This window comes from Artemia sp. Qi Xiang Cuo, chromosome 4, assembly GCF_049724085.1.
Source record: "Artemia sp. Qi Xiang Cuo chromosome 4, ASM4972408v1, whole genome shotgun sequence".
Taxonomy (NCBI): Eukaryota; Metazoa; Arthropoda; class Branchiopoda; order Anostraca; family Artemiidae; genus Artemia; species Artemia sp. Qi Xiang Cuo.
The window spans coordinates 31,471,717-31,498,212 of NC_142797.1; the positions used below are offsets into that span (position 1 = coordinate 31,471,717).

Here is a 26,496-nt window from a genome sequence, read left to right on the forward strand (position 1 = left end):
GCCATCTGAAACAACAAAGAAATTGAGTCTATTAAGTGCTGACTGAAAAATGTTTGGTGAATAATTGGGTACTGAGATAAAACTTTTTGAAACACGTGGACACAACGGACAAAATAAAAATGGACGATGGACGATATTTCCTTGTATTCTAAATTGCTAATGTGTTCTTGATATATAGAATATTGAACAATGCAAATTCTGTATGTCCTAGCATTACAAGACTCTACTTTTTATTAGAACTATATTAGGGTTATTTAATTTCCTAAGTTTTGCTGTAGCTGAGGGAAAACAAGATATAAAAAGTCAAAGGTTACCCAGTAATCCAAAACGAAACTTCTTTTTTACTCTTCTTCTTTTCTGATGGTAGCAAGATAGTGAATAATCTTCCAATTTCCCTGGGAGAGGTACTTTGAGCAATATCACTCTGAAAGATATATAGCATGTTGAGATGAATATTATTATTTTGAGATAAAAGCAACAATATACTTTTTTATATAATTTTTTTACATATATTTTTTAAATACATTTTTACCAGCTTTACTAAATCGATTGGTGTCATATTAGTGGATACTCGATAATAGTTGTTGGGTTTAGTACGAATAAGAAACCTTTTCGACTTGAATCGAGGTTCAACAAATGGAACGCAGTCCCCAAAAGCTCACGTTTTATTTATATACTTCTTTGCAGATTCATGTGCATTTTAAAAATAATTAAAAAAAAAATCGGATATCTTTTAAGCGTGTTGTTTCTACAAGAAGCGTCTTGCATATGGTGTTTCAGATGGTAATGGATCGAATAGCCCTCGATTGACTAACTGTGCATCCGATTGCGTCGTACAAGCTAGTACGACGCAATTCTTCTTTTTTAAAACAGATAAAAAAAACAGCCGTTTAAGCTACAATAAAATACAGATCATTTTTTATCCTGGCGATTGGCTTAGCTTTTATTCAAAAATTTTAATGTGGCAAGCACATTAAAAAATAATAAACCTAAAAAAAAAATCAAAAGCAAAAGGTCACGAGTGTGCGAATATTCTTACAGTCAAATTGACGGTGTAAAAAAAAACATTCATTCAAATTATTTTACCCATGGTCTCGATATATGCTTCTTTACACTCTCCCTTTCCTTTTCTTTTTCAAAGAGAAGAATGGTAAGATCTGGACTTATAAACTTTGAACAAACTTTTGTTTCACAGCACCTTTGGACGCAGAACAAATTACTGATATAAAATAATACAACGGACAAAATTAAAAACATTTTTTAATTGCTGATTTGATATTATTGCATCAAACATCTAGTGGAAAATGTCAACTTAAGGAACATAGAATGGATATGACCAAATTGGGAAAAAAGGTTTCAGTGTTGGATAGCAAATAAGTTTTTTTTTTTATAGCTTTTTCGAATTTTATAACAGGCTTTGACACTAAAACATGAAAAAATTTCAAAAATAGACTTGGTCGAATCAACTTCTCAAACCATCAAATAAAAGTCCGTAATCTCAACAGCTTGTATTATCTGTAACTGGAACAGTATAGGAAACAGCAAGTTACCTGCTTATCAGCTGAGTCAAATTCCTCTTTTATGAGAAAGCAAACGTCTTTTATTCTATCAAGTAGGCACGAGTTCAAAGGCTCACTTCTATATTCACTGGAACCAAGAACAATTCCACGTCCATAGTCCAAGGCAAAGAATGTAGTAAATACAGACGGACCATTGCTGTTCCTGAAAATACATCTTGCTATTTCATGTACAAAACAAGGAATAATAAAAAATTCAAGAATAAAAGAGGAAAAACAAGAAACCGAGCCAAAGCTGGAGCTTAAAGGAAGGCAAACGGTCTTAGCAGTAAATGCTCTGTCTAAGCCAGCGCAACAAAGCTGACTTCGTAAAGAGAAAGTACCGCCTATGCATCTCTTCTGAGCAGGCACCATTTTATAGAACAAATGATCATTGAAAGTTGGGGAAGGGCTCGTTCGATTATAAGTTGACTCAGGTGTCTTTAACGGGCAAAACCAACCTGAAGACCATCAGCGCCCTTCCAGTGCCCTTTTTCCCTCAGCCCAAATTCCGTAGGATCAAAATTTCAAGATAGCCACTAAATTTAAAACGGTTAAAGAGTCAGAACGATGTGTCTTCAGGGGCAATGAGGACAAATCTTTAGGGACAATGAGGAATCAATGAGGACAAAGAAGCAAGGTCACCAAATTACATAAGCGACCCGCTTAAAACGCACTTCATAGATACATTTAAGTAGAAACGTGCCAATCACAACCATGCAAGGATTTTCCCTTTGTAGAGCTCGAAGTAGGAACTTTAACTTTATACCCTGTCCAGCCCCTCTCTTCCCAGCGTCGCACCTACAAACATATTTTATCTGTTTTGTCTCATGATGACCATTCAGGGATTATCTAGGGAATGACCCTACATGGTTAAATAATAATGATTAAAATTGTAGAATAACTGTCCTAAGCAAAAACGCGGTAAAAAAAAACTATAAAAAAAGACTTCGAGTCTCCACCGCAGTTCGCATCGAGAGTCTTTTACTTTGTTGATTGCATACCCGAGACTAATATTGTAGAGTAGAATCTGAATCAAACCACGGTAAGTTCAAATTTATAAATAGCGTTTGATTTTGATCGAAGTAGACATTTAAGGGTTTTTAAAGTCACAAGAATCGGGATTATAAAAATCGAGTGTTCTGCCGAGATTGGAATCAAGATTTGAATTACCAAAATGTCCCCAATTTTTAAAACGATTCTACTCTTAAATTCTGTTAGAAAAAAAAAATCGATTTCTAACTAAATTTCCATTTATTATTAAAACATACCCATTAATTAGACCTCTTGACTAGAACCTGACTGAACATAACCTTATTTTCTTCCATTAATACTAATCCAATGTTACTGAATGATGAAAGGCTACAAAACTGTTAAATCGTAATAACTTTATGAATTCGCCGAAGGTTATATCTCTTTCAGTGAAACTAAAAATTCTGCGTTTGGTCCGTCGAGTGCCGTGATTCCCAACGTGGGATGTAGGCCCCAACGGTACAACATGGCAATATTTTGGTGAGTCATGGGCAGGACGTACACCCTTTGGATTACTATACTTTAGAGTCTTAATTGTGAAAAAACATTTTCACGTGAATAGTAGTACATTCATATGCTTAATATGAATGTTATGTATCACGTTCAAAAGATACATGACCGTATTGCAATAACTTAACAAACTGTATAAAACGTGTTGTATTCAGACAATATTTTTTATTTGTATAAAATTTGCCTGGAGGACGACCAAAAAAAGATACCAAGTTACTGGCCTTTTAAGCTTCCTTCGGGAGAATGCACGTAAAATTTTTTAATAAAATTTGATTATCACAAGATAGAAATCAGGATTTTAGAAATGCCTGGCTGGGGCGGGCCCAAAATCGGCTGGAAACCACTGGTCTAATGAATTGGAGTAAAAAATTGCTAATTTAAATTGGAATTTAGTATGGCGGTTTTAACTCCCTTAAAAGGCTTAAAATTCATTCACGACCAAAATAAAAACAGAAAATACAAGTATTTTCTTTTTTTATTACATTCTTCACGGCTCCTTCACCAATGATGATATGCCGCAAGTCCTGGTAATTTCCTCATTTTGTTTTCAACAAGCATAAACACTTGAATTTACACATATCATGTAACACTTGGTTCTACTTTTAAAAGTTCAATCAAGTAACTATAATAAAAAACAATAATGCAAAGTTTGCCGATCGTTTGTCATACTACCTGTGATGTCATACCATGTTACCACTTTGCCTTGTCACACACCGAAAACATTCGAACTATAACTCATTATTCTACCTTATACGCCATCGTTTGGTTCCACTTTTAAAAGTTCAATCAAGTAACTATAATAAAAAACAATAATGCAGTTTGCCCAAAAAGTTTGTCATACTACCTGTGATGTCATACCATGTCATGCCTTTGCCTTGTCACACACCGAAAACATTCGAACTATAACTCATTATTTTAAAAGTTCAATCAAGTAACTATAATAAAAAAAAATAATGCAAAATTTGCCCAAAACATTTGTCATACTACCTGTGATGCCATACCATGTCATGCCTTTGCCTTGTCAGATCACCGAAAATATTCGAACTATAACTCATTATTCTACCTTATACGCCAGCGCTTGGTTCTACTTTTAAAAGTTCAATCAAGTAACTATAATAAAAAAAAAATAATGCAAAGTTTTCCCAAAACATTTGTCATACTACCCTGTAATGTCATACCATGTCACGCCTATGTCTTGTTAGATCACCGAACACATTCGGACTATAATTGATTATTCTACCTTATACGCCATCGTTACTCCGACAAAAGAGAGATTTGAACTAGTTTACGTTCATTCTGAAAGTATAAAACCAAGCTTAATATAGGAAAACAAGATTCCTCACGATCATAGTGAAGTTTTAAACCTTATACTAGTCCTACCCCTTCCCAGTGAATACCCTCTACCCTGTAATAGAATGCAAAAGACTTACGATAATTTCTTCTTCTCCTCAATAATGATCTGTAGAGCTTTTCTTTCAGCCAAAGATCCTATTGCGCCATCCTATAAAAGAGAATAAAATAAAAAGTATATTTTCGTTAGAACTGCAGTAGCTCTTCTAACTCACCGAGGCTGAATTAATAGTTCAGACAGAGGATGAAATCTAGGCGTACAAATAAAATATACAAGTTGCACAGTGTTTTATTACATTTGAAAAATGTTCAGAAGAATAGGAGGATATGTCTTCGAACTGAGATTCGAAGTAAAAGACATTTTAATGAATTATGTTTGGTTCTGAACACAGATACTTTGGGAGGTTGAGGCAGCTATACTAGTGTTTTAATGAGGTTCAGAAAATATTTTGAGATGCTCGGTTTAGCAAATGTGTATCAAACAATTACCTGTGCGAAAGATGTGGTTCGACCACACTGCTCACGTTAATAATTAAAGAAAGATAAGATGGTTAGGACAGGTTTTACAGATAATAAGCTACCAAAATTGTACTTTCTGGTAATCCAGCCGCAGTCACATGACAAAATTGTTCTCAAATGTGTCGTGAAGGATATAATAACCACATTAACGGAAGAAACTATAGAGTGAAGTTTCGAATAGGTTCATATGCAGAAGGCGTATCCGTTGCTGTGTTGGCCTCAAGTTGATTAGTGCTGCGAAAAGTTGGTAGTAGTATAAGGCAGGGGCGGATCCAAGATTTTTTTTTTTTGGGGGGGGGGGGGGGCAAAATAGGTTGATAAAAAAAAAAAATTTGGGGGGGGGGGCAAAATAGGTTGATCCGATAAACTTGCGTTTGGAGGAAGTCTAATTAACGCAAACTTGAGTTAATTAAGTAAATTACACTACTTTAGACTACGCTAGGGGGGGAGGCCCCCCTCTGGATCTGCCACTGGTATAAGGAGTCTTTTGAGTAGTTCAAGCCCTTCAGAGACGTTGCGATTATAATGGCTTTCACATTAAATTTTGTCACAGCACAGTAAGCTTGCTATGATTACTTGCAGCAAGACAATTTGTCACTCCAGAGATTACTCTAAATAAAATCTTTTCCGTTTATTCCCTCTCACTTCATCTCCCTCTCCCCCTTCTTTTCTCCCCTTTTAATAGTATCTCTTCTAATCTCTCCAATAAGCCGCTCTTTCTCTCAATCACTCAGTCTATTATTCTCTCTCCGTCCCTCACTGTACTACTCTTTCCCAGTTTTTTTCTCTCAGCCAATAACTTTATTGTTCTCTCTCTTGATTGATGCTTCATTCTATCTTTCACGGATTAATAAATGGACACGTATATGAAATAAACAATATATCAACAATACAGGAAAAAAAGGATTACCTTTGAAGAGCCATCGCTAAGTATACTTAAGTCACTAAGGCTTGTCTCTTCTTCAAAAACCTTCTTTCGAATTCCGCCGTTTCTCCTATCATTCATTGTTTCACCTGTGCTTACCATCGAGCTCACTGAATGTGAGCTTCCTTTCCGAGTCACTAAGGGAACAAGATAACAAAATTACATTACTGGGAATATAAATATATAATACCACAGGCACTAATTCAAGATCCTTAATACGCAATCTTTTATTGCATAGATTCTTATGTCATTTCCAGCTCATTACTACCAACATTTACATTCAATAAATGATTTCCATTATTTTAAACATGATTTATACACACAGACTAAGATTGAGTACCAAAACGGTGAGTTCATCTTTAATTAGAGGAAAAAACGAATTCTCTTAAATCTTAACGTCAAACATAAAATGTACAGAAAACAAAAATTTCGGCAATTTCCACTATAAACTAAGAAATTAAGTAGTCTTCAAATCCGAGCACGGATTTTCTGAGCCCCCTCCTCGTAATTCGTGACATTAGGCCTTCCAAAAGAATTCTTTTTGCATTCTTTTTGTTTCATCCTCAGCTCTAATGCTTCAATAGAATCTTTGTTTGAAAAAATCGATAGAGGGCTTTGAAAATACAATATCAATCTTTCAATTCTTGAGTTGCCAGAAGATAAATTCCTTTATGACTCTCCAAAGATAGACTACAGAATGTGTTGACTGGTCGAAAGCTATAATTATTGGGCGCCTTCGACAAATTAACTCGAAACATTTACTAAATATCTTTATCATATAAAAACAGTAAAACATTATTTCTAGAGCAATTAGCCATGGGGACATACAATATTTATGGCGCATCTGAAACCGTTTGACTTAACATTAAAGAATTACAATAGTAAAAGTCTGACCACCCTGCAGCGTTGCCAACGTCGTACAATTGCACCGTTTTTGGTACAATTTAGAGGTCCTGGCACAATGTAGTACATTTGGAAATTGTTGTTGTAATCAGATTTCCCGGTACATTTAGGTTTTACTTGCTCCTTTTGGACACAAATATCTCTTTCAAGTTTTAGTTTATTGAAAGTTTTCTTGTTGTTAGGGCAAATGTTTAACTTGCTGTTCCGATGGTACCAATTACTTTCTTGCGGCACAATTTTTATCGGAAAACTGGTACAGTTTATTTCAAAGCATTGGCAACACTGCTACCCTGGGTCAGACTATGAATCATACCTAGTACAGTCATATTCTGCCCATAAATTTGTTAATTGTTATTGCTAAATGTTCCTTTTTATCTTGTAAAATCGGGCACAAAACTATCCAAAAGTCTTCTTTTCCTAATACTCTATATCAGGTACATGCAGTGGCGTAAGTATAAGGTGCGGGGGGGGGGGGGGGGTACGGATCACACCGGGTGGCACTCTCCAGGGGGGATCACGGATAGAGGCAAAGAAGAGAACCAAATGAGCGGACGGTCACTTTTACAGTTTATTATGACCAAGGAAGATTGAAGTTCGAATTGTGAATATATTAAAACAACCGTTAGAAACGTTGCGGTAGAGCGTGGACTGGATTCCGAAGCAGAAATTCTTGATACCAAAGTTGAATGTACATCCTACATGTTGAATCCTACAGCTCTCCTGACCAAGCTTTGTTGTAAAAAAAATAAAAATATAAAAAAAAATTTAAAAATCTGAATTAAAAAAAAAACCTGAAAAAATTAAAACCCCCAGCTTATCCCAATACAACTCCAAAGTTTGAAGTAGAAGGAAGTGAAAGAACGTCAAACCTTGAGGATCTGAAAGATAATGTTCCATTAAAGCTCAGTAGTGATAGCTGCAATCTAAAAAAGAGTAACTCACATAGTAACCGGAAGTCTAAAAAGGCGTTCTGAAAAAACTGTCTAATGACAGAATTGCAAATTAAAGCTAATCCCGGAATGGTAATTTGTATTTCAGCTAACCTTAATAGTGAAATCTTATTGCGAAATCAAATTTATTGTAATTTGAAACAAGAGCCTGAAAATCTCATGGAGTCAGTTCAAAACTAAACTTGCACCATTGGAATCAACCTGGTCGAAGCGCTGTATAAGAGAATTGCAGTCCCCCGGCTTGAACAACGAAAATCAATTTTTTTCATGGGAAGCGCCAGACGCGTCTCCTTTTTTCGCTTTTTTTTCAGAGGTGTATGTACTGATACAATGGTCGTAAAATGTTGGGAGACGGCTCATTTGAAAGAAAGGCACCTCAGGTGACTCACAAACCTAGAGATCACAGCATTATTTTGTTTTCATCCTGAAGCATCGCAGACGTAATATAATCATTTATTATGCTTTATTATTTATGTAAATAATTGTTCCACTCTGTTGTGAGTATCATGTTCACAAAAATAAATCAATACAGTTGAATGGTGTTGATATTATCCCCACCATTTTCTTAAACAGTCCATTTTAAGGCACGGAAGCGAGGTGGTTATTCACTAGACTCAGAAAGGGGGCGCCACATACAGAGTCCATTCCGGGAGGCACCACGGTGCTCATGCCACTGGGTACATGCCGAATGACATACAGAGCTCAAATTGAACAGCGCACCATCATTTCCTGAATTCTCATTGATTATCAGAAGACCCCATCATTCAAACTCTGTTACCTGAAATCTGAATCACCTAGACCTTTTCGGTGTAACTTAGGTAAACTTGGATTCTAGTTATCTATAGTCCCTGGTCACATTATACATATGACTTGAACTTCCCCCTAGGTTTAAATGAAAAAGTGTTCTTGGTACCAAGTGGAGCAAAACAGAAAACAAACTGTACAAACTTACAAGGCTCAAACATATCCTTCTGAGTAAATTCACATCCAGAATTTTCTGGTTCTCGAAACCTGAAAAAAATTAACATAATAGAATATGTTAGGAAACATACTAGGAAACTAAAAAAATTAGCATATTAGGAAAAATTAGGAAAAATATTTACCATATTATTATTAGGAAATTTGAAGATATTAACAGTTTATAACTTACTATGACTAACATGGTCCAAAAGGTGATAATAGATACGCTAGACGCCCCGATTAGGCAGGGGTAAAGATGTAAAAATTGTTTTAAATAGGCTTGGAATTGAACCTTGTTGCAAGTATGATAGGTAAAACTTGTTCCGAATTCCTTCTTTCTTCTGTTTGTTTTTTGCCTCACTCGACTTATGGCTAGCACTAACAAGTTGTTCATTTTTACGTATTTTAGTCATATAAATTAGTTTGTTTCAATTTCAAATTGTCCCGTCGAGCTTTAAGGTTTACAAATTTGAAGTATGGTAATCGAGCAATTAATTGTATTTACTTACACCTGGATGAAATATATTTTTAACCTGTGCGTTATACAATATTCGTGTGTGTAAAGTGTTTGTGTATTTCGTTGCTGCCACGCCTAAAGATCTTATCCGACATTTCTACATCCAAGCTTATCTCTCTAATTAGACAATTCAAATTATTTATGGTCCTATGTTTCACACTTTGAAAATGCAGTTACATTATATAAAGCTTTGGGGATCTTTTGTGAGGTGGCAAAGGGAAGCTCCAACAAGGTGGAACGAAGAAGGAGGGTTCGCCAATATCTCAGTCTCAAACACCTTAACGTTATGGTGAATTCGCAGCAGAAGTATTAGTATCCCCAAGGTCACTGCTACTTATATTAATCAGAGGAGGACAAATCATTTCATAAACTCCTTTCTTGTCGAATGCTGAAAGGCTTTTATCTCAATTACTTAACACATAAAAGATATCAGCAAAGACTTTAAAGCAAATATTCCCTTTATTTCGAGTTTTCCTTCCCACGAACTATTTTTTCGATTTTGTGTCTGCCTTTCCAGATTCCACTTGTTAAGGTGACATTTTTTTATGTAAATATTTTACCAAATACTTATCAAAAATAAGATATTTTAAACTTTAAAAACGTCAATACCATTAATGTTCTCCCTTCCTGGCTCGGGCAAACTTTCAATTTGAGATGATTTTACTTATATTTATACGAATCTGTCCAAACATAAAAAAATTTCAATCTTCCAAATATCAGCTAAAATTGCAGCTTATAGTTTATTCAGCCTTCAAACTCCCCCCTCCCCTCCTACAAAGTATTTGAATTTCATTTTAGTGAAATTTTTAGCTCGGTCTTTCCTGCATATTGGCAACATGCAAAATAACAGAAAATCCTGATTCGGCTTTTCTGAATTGGTTTTAGGGTATTTTTTTACCGCTATTTAATAAATCGTATCCACCTTGGCTGCCCAAGGAAGAGGAAGACTAAGAATATTTCTCTTTTCCAGCATGACAAACATATATGAAACTGAGAAAGTCGCGATATATGTGTGTAAAAATAACACGGTTCCTGAATAATTAAATAAAAAAAAGTTTTTTCAATTGAAATTAAGGAGCTACATTAAAACTTAAAACGAACAGAAATTATTACGTTTATTAGGTGGTTCTCCCCCTAGTCAATACCTCGCTCTTTACGCTAAAGTTCGAATTTTGTTCGAATCACAAACCCCTTCTGTTCGTTTTAAGTTTTAATGTTGCTCCTTACTTTCAGTTGGTTAATTTCTGATTGTTTTTTAAATAATGCTGGGAAATCTGACACCCCCTTCATAGAAATGTCCCTTCCCCCATGAAAACATCCTCCATGGAAAGATGCTCCCACGTAAACCTCTCCTCCAACCCCCCCCCCCCAGAAAAAATCACGCCTAAAAACGTAAGTATACTTCCCAATAGCCAGTGGTATATGTAAACAATGGGCAAATTTTATAACCCGCAGCCCTTCTCCCGGGAAGTGTGGAGGATGAAGTCATCCTCAAAGACATATTTATTAGATTTTTGACTATGCTGAACAAAATGGTTATCTCCAAATTTTGATCGGTTGACTTCGGGAAAAAAAATTAGCGTGGGGGGGGGGGGGGCCTAGTTGGCCTCCAATTTTTTTGGTCATTTAAAAAGGGCACTAGAACTTTTAATTTCCGTTCGAATGAGCCCTCTCAAGATATTCTATGACCACTGGATCGATACGATCACCCCTGGGGAAAAAAACTAAAAAAAAAATAAACAAATAAAAATAAACACGCATCCGTGATCTTTCTTCTGGCAAAAAAAATACAAAATTCCACATTTTTGCAGATAGGAGCTTGAAACCTCTACAGTAGTGTTTTCTGATACGCTGAATCGGATGGTTTGATTTTCATTAAGATCTATCAATTTTAGGAGTGTTTCCCCCTTTTTTTCAAAAATAACGCAAATTTTTTCAGGCTAGTAACTTTTGATGGGTAAGATTAGCATAAAAATCCGATTCTTTTGATGTATATACTGGTATTCGTTCTTTATGAGTTTCGGTTACTATTGAGCCGTTATTGAAAGATGTTATAGTATAAAGCCGTTATAGTATAAACTATACTTTATTGAAAGAGGTAAACGCATGGGCGCCCATAGGCTGAATTTTAGGGGGGAGGGTTTATCTGGTCTAATCGGGACTTTCAATGTTTTATAATTGAAATCTTGGACAAAATTTCATAGGCAGTGCGATAGCGCTGCCTAAGCAAAGAGCGGTGTGGGCACAATATATTATTGTTTTTTTGTTGTTTTTTTTCTTGGGGGGGGAGGGGGGGCAGGGCACTTCTTATAGAAAGTAATGTCATGTAAACTTCAAAAAGAGCTCCCCCACCAGCCCCCCTGCTCCCCCATGTCAATCACTTCCTAGAATACTTCCAATCAAAATTTCGATATAGTTATTTTGTTTGACGTAGTTTAAAAGTCCAGATATTATGTCTTTGAGGATGAGATCCCCCCCCCCACAGTCCTCAGGGCACGGGTTGTAAGCTATGCCCCAGGGGCATATTAAGTTTTCGTGGATACGGTGATCGTATGAATTTTGGAGGGGCTCATTGGATAGGAAATCGGAAGTTTAAGTGCCATTTTTAAGAGTCAAAATTATTGGAGGGCAGCTATACCCCCAACCCCCCTCCCCCCACCCACGTAACATTTTCCCCAAATGCATCCGGTAGAAATTTTGAGATAGTCAGTGTTCAAAAATAGTCCAAAGATCTCATAACACGGCCTTTGGGGTTGACCCAGGGTATGGGGGTAAGGGTTGTAAGTTATGCCCCGGAGGACTGTAAGGTTTTTATGAAGGGGCGGTCGTGTGAACTTTAGAGGAGGTTCATTTAATGGGAAATGTATAGTTCTAGTTCCATTTTAAGAGTCAAGGGTGATGGAGAGAAAATAGCCCCCTCCCCCTCCCTGATATACTCTTTTCCCCAAACAGAGCTAATCGAAATTATGAGATAGTCATTTTGTAACCAGTAGTCCAAAGAGAATATAACAATGTCTTCAGTAATCAAATATAAGAAATATTTAGGCGGACGTTGAACTAAAATATGAGCATGTGGACTTTCAAAAAGGTGACAAAGCAATATCTCAAGAACAACTTATATTATTAAGTTAGATCTTTAAGAGTAAGTTGTCGGGATGTTGAACCAGCCAGAAAGCACCATGTGTATACTTTTAATACTACTACTACAGTTACTGTAACTAATGATGCTAAGAGTATTAAGGTGAAACTTTTAGGAATTATTTAGGGGAAGTTCCAATTAATCGAAAAAACTGCATGCATTCAGGTTTTCAAAAAGGCATATAAGCAATATTTTAGACAGTACCACTCTATAGTAGCTAGAAATATCATTGAAACATTTAAAGAAGCTAATTCGATTAAAAATTAAAAATTCTAGTGTCCTTTCTCAGAGTAAAAAGAGGTCGGAGGGCAATTAGCCCGTCTCTCAAGCCGTTTCCAAAACACATCTAATCAAAATTTAGAGACAACTATTTTACTCAGCACAGTAAAACGGTCCAGCAACTATGTCTTTAGGGATATTGGGCATGTTTACCCCCAATAATTATGCATTTAGCCAAATATACTATGTGACTAAATACTGCTTTAAAACTAAATAAAAAAGTATAGTGTCTTATTGTGGTTGCAAATAAGACACTACGGAAATTCAGCGCGCACGACTGGGGGTATTAAGTTGAAGCTTCCGAGGCTGCTATTGTTACTACTTCTTCTCTCACAATTTAAATAAATAAATAGAGTGTAAGTGTATCCAGGTTGTCAAAGAGCATAGATAGGATCTTTTGGGAATAATATTAAGTTTTATTTTTTCCGGTCAACTTGAGGAGACAAAAAATTAAACTAAAAAATACTATTTGTGTCAGGATTAAAAATTGTTGAAAACTTTTCTCCCAACATACAAATAGCATGCCTAACTATGGATACTTATAGAAAAAAAACCCGAAAAGATGTAAAAAAAAATTCATGAAAATGACTATGTCAAAAAAAAACCAACAGAAATGTAGTTAAAAAAAAAAATTCCACAAAAAAAGTTTTTCAAAGAAAAACAAAGAGCTTCATTAAGCCAAAAATGGGCAGAAATGAAGTCAAGTAATCTTCCAAGCGTAAAACTACCACAAATCACTATCAATAAATAAATAAAACTCAAAACGAGTATAATTAGAATAGAAAAGCCGAGTCAAACTCGAAACGAGCAACAATTAACATTAGTAGGGCTGATAACTCCCATACCTTCTCAAGACCCGACCATATTTTACGCTTTACTGAAAACAAAATAAATTTAAATATTTTCACTTTTTTACTTAAATAAATAAAAAAAATTTAAGACTTTAAGGAATAAATATCAGTATAGATGTATTAAACTGTCAACCCACGGTCATTTGTTTTTTATATTTTCAGTAAAGCCTAAATTATGTTCTGGTTTTGAGAAGGCATGGGGGTTGTCAGTCCTAGTAATGTTAATTTTTTCTCAATTTGAGTTTGACTCTCCTTTTTATTCTAATTTCCGTTCGTTTTGAGTTTTATTTATTTGTTGATAGTGATTTGCGGTAGTCTTACGCTTGGAAGATTATTTGACTTTATTTCTGTCCATTTTTGGCTTAATGGAGGTCTTTACCTTTCTTTGAAAAACCTATTTTGTGGAAAAAGTTTTTTTAAATTAATACAAATATAAGGCAGCGTCATTTAGCCAGGGGGGGGGGGCGGGAGCCTCCCCTCTGCCGGCCCCCCCCGTATGGGCGCCCATGGGTAAATGCATGATCTTCTATTCTAGTTGAAGTTCAAAAAATAATTAACTGCCCCCACCCGTTGTAAAGAATCGTATTTAGACTTAAATACAACAGAAAAGCAAAAAATTACGTAACATTGAATCTACGTATTAGCGTTTACGAAAGTAAAACTAACATTCTTTTAAATACATACTTAAAACAACCTAGTTTACGGCACAGGAGCATGAACGCTTACACCCTATCCTTAGCAGTTCACCCATTTTCTATATTTGCTATGATTTTTATGATTTAGATATACATCCAACTTAAGAAACAGGGAAATTGGATTCTCAATCAGAAATCACTATATCTATGGTGCGATCGATATCGTCAGAAAAGTCAATTCCATTTACTTATAGCTTGTTAAGAAACAAAATAAAAAACTTTAACTTAAACTTTTTCGTGTGGTGACCAATGGTCTGCGCTAGGCAGGTACCGAACTCCTGTTTTGATGCCTTCGGTCGAGAGTACAATGCGTGGTTGGGGTCAAATCATCCGACGCTTCCCGAGCTTTTCCCCCAGATTTCTCCAGGTACCCATTTAGAGCTGGGTCGACTCCGGCTGAAATTATAGTCACGCCATTGACCCCCACCCTAAACCGAATAACGAGCAACACCAAGACTCAAGCCCCCTGACCTCAGGATTTCAAGTCCGGAGCACTAACCACTCGGCTAAGACGGCTCAGAGAGCTGAGAAACAAATAAGACTAGCTTTATTCTAACTGAAGAACGTTTCAGAAGAGATGTTGGTAGATGGGCATTCAGCAACCGCATTGTCTCCGAGTGGAACTCAGATTCAGTCAATGCATTTAAGAAAAAGATTGACAATCATTATAGTGATAAAGCATTTGATTATTTAAATTTTTGTAGATAGAGGCACAAGCCTGTTTTCGCATTATATTATTATTATTATTATTTATTTTATCCTTGTTGGTTATTAATTTTTTGGCCTTTGTGAACTATGTTGACCAGAAAAAATGTCATTTTTAGTTACATTTTTAATAATTTTTTTTTTTTTGAATTTACTAAATTGCATAGAGTAAAAAATAATCTGAAATTCGCGATTTTTTTTCAAGTGTTGGCAGTAGTTCAGATACTCAAGCAGTAAGCTGTACCAAAAATGTGGTTCAATTCTGCTTTCTAGCGGTAGAATTCATGACAGATTGCCAAAGATCGTCCTTTCCGGCACCTTTAAACAAATTGAAATGGAGGAGGAGCGTATGTAACTATGCTGGCCTCAGGCGGCTTGGTGCTGCAGTGAGTTGTTAGTAGTAGCAGTAGTAGTCATGATTTATTAAACAGCTGAAGTGAAACACTCAACAAATCGGTTTGAAATAGACTTTTACCTATTAAAATGAATTTAAGTCAATAATTAGCAGTTGGAATTCAATAATCACCAGTAATAAAAATCTCTAGAAGATTGACAAAAACTAAAAGAAATCTAAGTTACTTCACTTGGGATAACTCCTAGAATTCTAAGCACAATATTACTACTACAAACCAAATTCCTCGATCATTCAACCTTCTATTAAATACTAACCTCTCTTTTATGTAGCCTTATCATTATTTCCATCCAAACGTACTTCGCTTAAACGTTCAGAACGTTCTTCGTTGCCTCAATATTTGGTAACTTTTATAAAAGAAAATGTTTAGTGATTTTACGTTCCTCCAGGGCCACCCAAAAGTCAACAGTTGACTAATCAGTTCTTCTTCGGTAAAGCATTTCCACTATGTCCTATCTTCTTTCTTCGCTTAAATATACCTTTTGATGTCTTTTTACCAAAATAACAATTTTGGACTGCTTCAACTGAAGCGACTTTAAAATTTTACGTAAGTTGAAAACAAGTGATAAAAACGAGGATTTTTGAAAAGCCAACAATTTAGAAAACTCGATAGGGTCCTGAAAATTTCGAGGCTTTCTTCAGGGGTCTAGCTCGTTAGTGACAGCGAAAATGACCAAAAAGAAAAGGATATAAAATATAAGACACAATGAAACGAATTATTTTGCTTTCGTTAAGGTTATTTCTAAAGGCTAGTTTTTTCAATATAATATTTTGGACTGCAAGACCATGTAAAACAAACAAAAGGCCATTAATTAGTAAGAGAAAAAATTCATTTCAACTCAAAAACAGTGCAAAATGTTTATTTTAAAGTAAAAAGAAATTCATGTTTTTTTAATGTACGATCATTTTTGGTTTTATTTTATCTCTTTGTTGTTTTTTTTTGTATCGCTTTCCTTGTTACTTCTAAGAAAGGTTATCGGGGGTGCCAACCAAACACTGTGTTCTTGTATTTATTTTTATTTTTTTCAATTATGTTGGACCAGCTTGTTCTAAACAAATTATCTCCCTTAACTAAGTTTATACAAAATTGTCGAATAAGATGCAACAAGAGAAATAGGTAACACACAACGTCATCTATAACGGACAGTTCTTGTCTATTCGCGGTAAAGCTAAATGCGGTTCTTTGTTACGTGGCTCGGGCCAGATCTACAGTCTGGATAGTGGCCTGCTAATTTTGATACACAGGAAAGTCAATGGTATTGAAAAATCGGAGGTGCTCATTCGCTTGTTTAGCTGTAGTGTGGTTTAATGTAGGAGTATTTTTAAGTTTTTTTTTAAATTTTCTGCTTAAAAACTAAAAAAAGATCATTTCGATGTTAAGAAAAATTAATACATTGATGTAGGTGGTATAGTATTACGGGTAAAGAACGCCTGGAACCGGGGGATTTTCATGTTCAGGAAAGTCAGAAAGATATTGCAGATGGCATGCCAGTCCCTAGTGAATACAGTGGGATCCTGCAACTGATAAGCAAGGAAACCAGAGGTCAATATAGAAAAAATAATATTGAAAAATATATTCATTTATGTCCTATCTCAACACCCATAAGAACCAAACCTGCAAATTCATAAGTATGAAACATTTGTTTTTGCTGAGAGTATACTTCGGAAGGTTTAACCGACAAAAAACAGTTGCGGAAAAAACTTCCCACAGACACCACTTTTCCAAGCAGACGTAGCCTACGTTACCTACCATTTTTCTAAGAAATTAATAACTCCAGCTTTTTCAATTTCATTCAATACAAGTTCCAATTCCTCCACCATTGCGGGTTCCAAATAAAGCTTCTCCACCTTTTCATCATTACTTCCAGTTTCAAAAATGGCGCAAACTGTTATATGATCCTACAATCAGAAATTAGAACATTTACTAAACTGAAAAATAGCTTAGAATCTAATAATATCTAGATCAGGGGTGACGAACCCAATCACAAGCAGCGCAATAGCACTGCCTAGGTAAAGAGCGATGTGGGCACAATGTTCCGGTCGTTTTACAGACACGTTGGATGGCAATGGATCTTAAGCCAAGCTGATAGGAGTGGCAGTAGGGACACTGCCGCTCCTTTTTTTAGCTCATTTTTATATTTTCTCTTTGGCTAAAATTTAATAGACGTCTGGAAAAAATTCGCTAATTATCAGTTCATGTTTTATATTTTAAAAGTAAAATACTATGTTTCTTACCCTTTTGGAGTGTCTACATTTTGATCTTCTCGTCTAGGTTATACATTACGGGTAGTTGATACGATATTTCTATAGGAGGGCGATACTCCTATGATATTGAGATATCTTCTACGGGTGAAGATATCTGGAAGTTTGGCTCAATTGGTTTAGTCTGTTTTGTCGACTATAGATAAGATTATCGTTCGGTGATACTGGAAGGTTTTCTCCCCCTTTTCGCTCTAGGACTGAGCGCGGGGATCTGAAATGACGTTTAAATAGAGACGCCCACAGGAGATTTTCCGAGTCGTCTAGGCTAGATCCGTTAGGTTAGAAGGATGTAACCGTGCAAGCCATAGTTTATTTAGTTTTTATTACGTAGAGTGTAATGAGGGAGCCACAGTAGCGCTCCGGCCCCCTCTTTCAACCTCTAATAGTTAGCAGCTGTATCTTTGATTTAAATGAGTGTTTGATGAATTTTTATCCTTTGCTGCATGAAAGAATAAAACTGACTCTACAAGAGATTAATTATAAAAAAAACTTTTTACACAAAACATGTTTTTCAAAGAAAAGTAAAGAGTTCCATTAAACCAGAAAAAAGCAGAAATAAAATCAAATGATTCTCCAAGCGTAAAACTACCACACATTAGCATCAATAAATAAATGAAACCCAAAACGAACAAAAGTTACATTAAATAACCGATTCAAACTCAATTCGAGCAAAAATTAACATGAGCAGTGTTGACAACCCCCATGCCTTCTCAAGACCAGATAATAATTTTTACTTTACTGAAAACAAAATACGATTTAAATGTTTTCACTTTTTTTATTTTCACAAATAAAAAAATCTTGAAACTTTAAGGAATGAACAACATTATATGTCTATTAAACTGACAATCCACGGTCATTTTTTTTCAGTAAAGTGCATATTATATTCTAGTCTTGAGAAGGCATGGGGGTTGTCAGTTTTGGGTTTAATTTATTTATTGATGATGATTTGTGGTAGTTTTACGCTTGGAGGATTATTTGACTTTATTTCTGCTCATTTTCGGTTTAATGAAGCTCTACTTTTCTTTGAATTTTTTTTTCTGTGGAATATTGTTTTTCAAGTTGATCTCTATTTGTTTTTTTATTGACATAGACTGTTTCGTGAAATTTTTTTTTTATATCTATAGGTTTTATTCTATCAGAATCCATAGCTTGGCCTACCATTTGTATGTTGGAGAAACTTTTTCACCTATGTTTAATCGTGAGACCAATAGCATTACTTAATTTAATTTTATATCTCCTCAAGCTGACCTGAAAAATAAAATGTAATATCTTTCCCAAAAAGTGCTTTCTATGGTCTTTGACAACTTGGATACATTTACATTCTTTTGATTTATTTAAATTGCAAGAGCAGAAGTAATAATAGTAGTAGCCCCGAAAGTTTCCAACTTAATACCCTTAATCGTTCTCGATATATTGCTGAGGTGTCTTATTGGCAATCATATACACAGTGCCTTTTTATTTAGTCTTAAAGCAACATTTAGTTTTATTGCATAATGGGCCGATAACATAATTACGGGGGGTTGACATACCCAATATCCCTAGAGACATAGCTACTGGACCGTTCTACTATTCTGAACTAAATGACTGTCTAAAAATTTTGACCCGATGTTTTGGAACATGAATGGACTTGGGAGGAGGACGGCTTGCCCTCCAATCTCTTTTGACTCTTAAAAATGGCACCAAAACTTTTGATTTAGTTCAACATCCGCCTAAATATTCCTTGAAAGCTTCACCTTATTACTCTTAGCTTGCGTAGTTGCAATAGTTACAGTAGTATTAGTAGCAGTATGCACATAAAACTTTTGGCTTCTTCAACACACGCTGAAAGCTTTAGACTCAATACCATTGATGGTTCCTGAAGCATTTCTGATACATCCTCTTAACAAACTGTGTGGGGATATTGTGTTTTGATTTAGTTCCATATAGTTTCAGTATTTCCCAGATTTTTCGCCTTAATACTCTTAGTTTCAGTAGCAGCAGTAGTAGTAGTAGTAGCAGTAGAATTAATATTAGCCTTATTTTTAGTAACAGTAGTAGAAGTAGTAGTAATAGTAGCAGTAGTTGTAGTATGAGTAGAAGCAGTAGCAATAGGATACATTTATTTTCTTTTTGTTAGTTCAACTTCCCCCACAACAAGCTCTGTTAGTTTCAACTTCACAAACCAAACTTTTCCTAAGATATTGTTGTTACGCCCTTTTGGCAACCTGCATATAGACGGCGTGTTGTGATTAAATTCCTCTCCCCCCCCCCAAAAAAAAGAAATCTTAAAAATTTAACCTTCATACCCTTAGGCATAGTTGTAATAGTAGTCAGAGTAGTAGTAAATGTATTACTAGTAGTAGTGTTAATAGTAATAGCGGTAGTACTAGTAGCAGCAGCAGTATTAACGTATTGTCTCTACAGGTAGTTGCAATATAAGCAGTAGCTGAAGTAGTAGTACTACTAGTATGTGTAGCAGTGATAAAAGTATTAGTAGTAGCGTGCACATATTGCCTTTTGGTCAGATGATATTCCCCTTTCAGCATTCTCCGAAAGTTCTAACTTAATAACCAAATTAATTCTTGAGATATTCTCTTTTGACAATGTGCAGCACATAGCGTCTTTTGATTTAGTTCAAATTTTCCCTGAATATTGTAAATGGAGGATTGTTGTAGTAGTAGCAGTGGTGGTAGCATTAGTAGTAGTGGTACATGATAGTGGTAGCATGTAGATATTCCCTTTTTGATCATCTTTCTTATCATTTCCTGAAAGTTCCAAATTAATATATCCTGAGTTACGCTCTTTTGACAATCCGTATACACACTACGTATTTTGATTTAGTTCAACACTCCCCTCAACAATCTTTGAAAGGCTCACCTAAATACCCTTCGTCTTTTTGGAAAGTAAAGTTCAAACATGTATAACTTTCTCAATATCATATACTATATGTAAATAATGAACGAATTGCCTAAGTTATAGCCCTTAACCTGAGAACTGTGGGGAGGTTTATATCCCCAAAGACATAGACATAGTTACTTGATCTTTCAGCAATGCTGAACAAAATTGTTCTCTTAAAATTTTGATCAGATGTGTTTTGGGAATAATAGGTTTGTGTGGGGAGGGGCTGGTTGCCATCTATTCATTATTGACTCTTCCGACTCCCAATCAAATGAGCCCCATCCGATCCGAAGCTTATACGACCGTCTGTTCCATAAAAACCTTATATACCCAGGGCATAACTTACAACCCTTGCCCCTGGGCTCTGGAGGGTTGTGTCCACCCTGAAGGCATTGATGTATGCTGTTTGGATTATTGGTAACAGAATGGCTATCTCACAATTTCGATAAGATGCGGTTGGGGAAAAGTGGGTGTTGGGATTGGGGGGGGGGGCAGCTGCCGTCCATCACTTTTGACTCTTAAAAGGGAACTAGAACTTTACATTTGCAATCAAATGTCCCTCCTCTTAAAGTTCACACGACCCCACCTTACGTAAAAACCTTATATGCCACCGGTGCATAACTTACAACCCTTGACCCCAGACTCTGGGAGGTTGTGTCAACCCTGAAGGCCTTGTTATGTGATATTTGGACGGTTTTGAACAAATGGCTACCTCAAAGTTTCTGTCGGATGCATTTGGGGAAAATAGACCGTACGGGGGGTGGGGTAGCTGCCCTCTGATCATTTTGACTCTTAAAAAGGGCGCTAGAACTTTTGATTTCCAATCAAATCAGTCCCCTTTGGAGTTTATATGACCAGCCTTTCTATAAAAAAAAACTTTATATCCCCCCCCCCCCCCCGGTTCACAACTTACAGTCTGAGGGCTCTCGGGGGGGGGGGGGGAGGGTGTCATCTTCAAACACACAATTAATGGAACTTTCAACTACGATGAAAAAAATGGCTATCTCAAAATTTGATTGGATGTATTTGGAGAAATGATGTGCATAGGACGGGGGGGGGGTGGTGGTTGCCCTCCAATAAGCTTTGACTATAAAAAAAGGCACTAGACGTTGTAATTTCCAATCGTGAGCCCCTTTGGAAGTACAAAGTTGCTACCTCAGAATTTTGATTGGATTTGTTTGGAAAAATGATGGGCATGGGGGGGAGGGGCTGGCTATCACTTTTGACTGTAAAGGGTAATAGCCCTTTCAGTTTTCATTCGATTGAGTCTCTTTTGAAGTTCCTACGACAATTTCTATACGAAGTGCCCTGGTCTAAAAAAAAAAAAAAAAAAAAAAAAAAAAAAAAAAAAAAAAAAAAACACACATCTGAATTAAAACTAGATACGCCCAATGGCATGATTTTAAACTGCTCTTGAAAAAAAAATATAAAGGTTTACGGTAACGACTCGGGTAGAGGGAAATGAGGCAGAAATCTGAGGAAAATATAAATAAGTTTCTTTAGGGTCTCATCCCATGGGATAGTCGAATGAAGAATAAGTGCCATTGTGAAATGAGGCTAAGATATGGGGCAACGGGGTAAAAGTTGAGGCGGAGTAGGTAATAGAGGGTAATGGGAGATTGCTCCCAGAGACCTTAGCTTAGAAAGGTTATGCCTCGGTAGGTTAGTAACAACTACCCCAACAGTTGTGCGTTGAGGGACCTGGCTGTCATCTCTGGCGTCCCGAAGGAACTACTCCCCAAGGGATTCCTCCTCTTTTTCAATCAAGCCCAAATATACCAGAAAACTGATAGATGAGATCCCAAACTCCTTCCAAAAAATTTCCAATAAAATCTGATCTTCCGTACCACCAGACTTTTCCCAAACCCGTTGTAGTTTTTCCGATTCTACTTCCCAACCGTCTTTGTTTTCGCCCTGAGGACAGAGACCTCCTCCTTTCCCTTAATCTCTTTTACTGTTATTGTTTAATGTAGTGTTTAGTCTCCCACTCTCACAGGCCAAGGAGCCTTTATGGGGGCTAAAGCTTCGTCATTTTTACAGTTTTCTTTAAATGAATTGATTGATTGATCGTCCTGCTGTTTGGAGAAACCAAATGCAATTTTCCCGAAACTGTCATAAAGTCGCACCGCATTGTCCCGCAATCGATTCCTAGGAAAATTATCCTGGAGATCCGACTGGATATCCGTCTTTTGTGATGAGGAGTTACTCTCCTAACTTTACCAACGAGCTTTTATCATTGCTTCAATGGTTTTACTAAAAAAATGAAGATATTTTTCATCGATCTCCCTACAGGCCTCCCTACTAATTGCATCTTTTCTTTTAGTTCTAGTAAAAACTTTTCGAAGCTTGATTTCAGAGGACTATGGCCTGATTTGAGCTACAACCCTAGAGTTAGGTTATGTCTATGAATCAGAAAATTGGATATTTTTCCTGCTCAACTTGCATTATCTCTGCCAAATAATACAATTAAAATCTCAGCCGAATTTGAAAATACTGAGGTCCTATAAATTCAATATGTCTTTGTCCGTAATGTAACTTTTTAATCAATGATTTACAGCGGAGAACTCAATAATTGCCACATAACAAAAATGACGATACACAACATATTATCGTGAGAAGATCAAAATATAGGCACTTCAAAGGGGTAAGAAACTTACTATTTGACTTCTCGAAAACAAAGCATGAACTGTTTTAACTTAGATACAATTTCAAACGCAGGACAGACACAGAGGAGGCTCTGAACCAATTAGTAACAGAGGTGGGTGTGTGTGCAATACTCTACCCTCAGAATGAAAGGGCTAGTCCATCTCATACCCCCCCCCCCATTTTGGACAGTTGAAAATGTATTGGCTGGCCAGAGCGATGACTCATAGCCAGCCTGTATTTTTGGAAGCTTAGCTAAATAGCGAGTTATTTCCAGACCCCTAATATTAGCCGAAAATACAATATTACAAGGGAGCAAAATGAAAGGAGAAAAAAGTATTTAACTAATAGCTAGGGCTAGGGGGTTAAGTAATGAATTTAGAGAGGGAATATTATTGAACTTACGAAAAGCATATTTATCTGATAATTAGGGCCAGGGACCCAACACCAACCGTATTTCAAGATTCATGAAGTCATCGATTTGTGACTCGATGCAATCGATGAAGCGTCGATTCGCCAGTTTACACGAGTTTAAGAGATTTTTGGACCGTAAATGTGTTTTGAAGAATAAGAGATCCTCCAAAAGAAACTACAATGAACTATATTACCATAATTTTCAATGCTAATTCATGTAACTAAAAACAAATTCTGCTTATCAAATTCATCAGTTGTTACAGTACAATGGTTAAGATATTCTCCTTATATGTAGAAAGATTCGAATTCAACTCATTCTGTGGCAACTGTTAGTAACTCCGAGGCAAATGTTTTTTTTTTCTAGTTTATCACTCAATTTTGGAATAGCACAGGCAGCACAATACTGCTGTATACGCAATATCCCAGCAACACCTTAGGGTATTTAGTTAGAACTTTCGGGACTAGTAATATTTCTACCACTTTTGCTACTATTTCTACCACCGCTACTATTGAACTAAATCAAAATAGTTTAAATGCTTCAATATTGTCAAAATAACATAGTCGGGTATCTTAGGTCTGGAATACAGGTATTGGAGTGTGTGTGGCGCTGGCACCACTTATTGGAGTGTGTGTGGCGCTGGCACCACTCATTGGATGTTTAACGTGCGGGGGTCACCACTTTTAAAGGCAAAAATGGCGCAAAGAGTTGCTATGCCACTTACTGGAGGTGGAGATCCCTCGTCGGCCCCTAATTAGTGGGATTTCCACGGTTACTCCAACGGTTCCGTATATACCAACGTGATCGGATGGTCTATGGCCCCATTTAAAGCCAAAGTTTACCGATAAGATTTCTAACTAACTCTCTTAGATTCGACCTAAGCTGAAAAGTTAAAAGAGTACATAAAAAAACCTTACTGTATTCACAACACGTTGTACAAAAGAACTGAACTCAAAATGGACTCTTTCTCCCAGCCCGCTAGCCGCGTGCTGCGGCAGGGGTTACGAGGGTGGTAAATGAATCTTTCCAGCTAATCCTAGGACTTACTAATTTACTGGCCAACCTCCCTAACTGCGCAATTTCTTAACTCGTGGTCTATTAAACACGTACGCAATTAAGAAGACCCAAAATGGCGTCACAAAAATAAAAGGAAAATTAATATTTATTACTTGAGGAAGGAAAATAATTAAGGGGCCAAAAGAAATGAATCTAGGATGAACATTTATCTGAAAAAACTGGGACCAAGGGTTCCAACACCTCCCTCCTAAGATAAATGGCCCGTATCTCCGATGGATTGGCTGGAAACTCAAAATCACTAAACTTGTATCTTCTCTTTTTTCACCGCTTGGCTCAGGATTCGTCGCCATCCCCACGACTTCATTGTAGAAACCACCATGGTCTAGATCGTCTAACATCCGCACTTGGTCTCGAAAATCGGAGTCCCCAAGATTTGTAGGAATTCATTGTGCACAGCACAAATCAAAAACAAAAAATTTCTTGCTCTCACGAATTTACATTTGAGAGAAGCAGAGAATCAGTTTCTGGCACATATGATGATGCCAGCCATCGTGAAAAATTTGGCTTCTCTAGCCTCTTAATTTCCATCTGTGGAAACAACCCCACATCTCAATCAAAAAGTAAATTGCCCCTTGGCATAATTTAAAATAATTTAAGGCCGAAAATGCAAAGGCCTGTGAAAACGATAAGGGTACTGGGAATGAAGTAAAATTTTGAATGATCCATGAATCGCCTTTTTTCTGGCTTCCCTCCCTTGGGATAATTAAATGAAGAATATACGTTGATGCTAATTGAAGATGAAACTTAGATACATCTCCCACTGAATAGAATTTGCCGGAAATACTTGTCGACTCCCATGAAGAATAACAGCTATGAATAGGGTTGCTGGACAACGGTTTGGGTGAAGTATAAAGTGACGGGAATAGAGCATCCCCCAAGAACTCCAGATCAAAAAGGGAAAATCTCAGTAAAGGGATTACACTTTGTTCTCCAGTTGTGCATTTAGGAAAAAGGGATATCTTTGGCGGCTTCCCACAGGGGATCTTCCCCAAGGGCTTCCTCCCCCTCATACAGGACCGATATATCTTTTGAATTGATAATACTAATCTCAAATTCATTTCCAAATTTTTCCAATCTGACTCGACATTTAATATCTCCCAACTTTCCCCCTACCCGTTGTAGGTCATTCATCTCTATTTTGAAACCATCTTGTTTTATTCCCTATGGGTCTTTGACCTCTTTTTCCCCTTATTATTCATATTGTCAAGGCACAGCCCATTCAACATTTTATTTTTTTCCCCTAATACTTATATATCTCGTTATTCCAATCGGCACTTGCCGTCAGCGTTCCCATTATCGGCCCCTGGTCTTGATTTTATTTCGAAGTCATATTCTTGTAGGCACAGGGCCTACCGTGCTAATCGTCGGTTATCTGGCTTCATTATATTCAGCCATTTCAATGGGTTGTGATCCGTTATTATTTTAAATTTACGTCCATATAAATAATAGTCCAGTTTTTTGACCGCATAAATTATCGCAAGACATTCTTTTTCAATCGTGCTATAATTTAATTCTGCTTTTGATAATTTTCTGGATTTAAATGTGATTGGATGTTCCCCATCTTCAAAATTTTGGGATAAAACTGCCCCTAATCCGTAATCTGAACTGTCAGTTTGTAGCACAAATGGTAAGGAAAAATCTGGATTTCTCAGTATCCTTTCGCTACAAAGAGCCTCTTTCAGTGTATCAAATGCATTTTGTTCAATTTGTGACCATTTAATGGGGTTTACGGCCCCCTTTCTTGTTAAATCCGTCAAAGGTGTAACAATCGTTGCAAAATTTGGTATGAATTTTTGATAATATCCTGCCAACCCCAAAAATAACTAAATTATTTTATGTGTGATCATAACTGTCTTGTTTCTAATTTTTTTTGTTTTTTCCCCTAATTGTTCTCTTCTAAAGTGTCCTATCTTGTGTCCCAG

General features: G+C 36.4%; 1 protein-coding gene across 1 annotated transcript in view; it reads right to left on the bottom strand.

The window, feature by feature from the left end:
• The window catches only part of LOC148953010 (protein inturned-like), a 100,296-nt gene that overhangs the window by 1,151 nt on the left and 72,649 nt on the right, over positions 1-26,496 (bottom strand). The window contains exons 9-14 of the mRNA XM_089088224.1: positions 17,054-17,202; positions 8,698-8,756; positions 5,878-6,029; positions 4,529-4,599; positions 1,551-1,722; positions 315-424 (exon numbers count right to left, since the gene is read on the bottom strand). Of these exons, the coding sequence (XP_088944350.1) occupies positions 315-424; positions 1,551-1,722; positions 4,529-4,599; positions 5,878-6,029; positions 8,698-8,756; positions 17,054-17,202 (713 nt within the window). The remainder of the gene's footprint in view (positions 1-314; positions 425-1,550; positions 1,723-4,528; positions 4,600-5,877; positions 6,030-8,697; positions 8,757-17,053; positions 17,203-26,496) is intronic.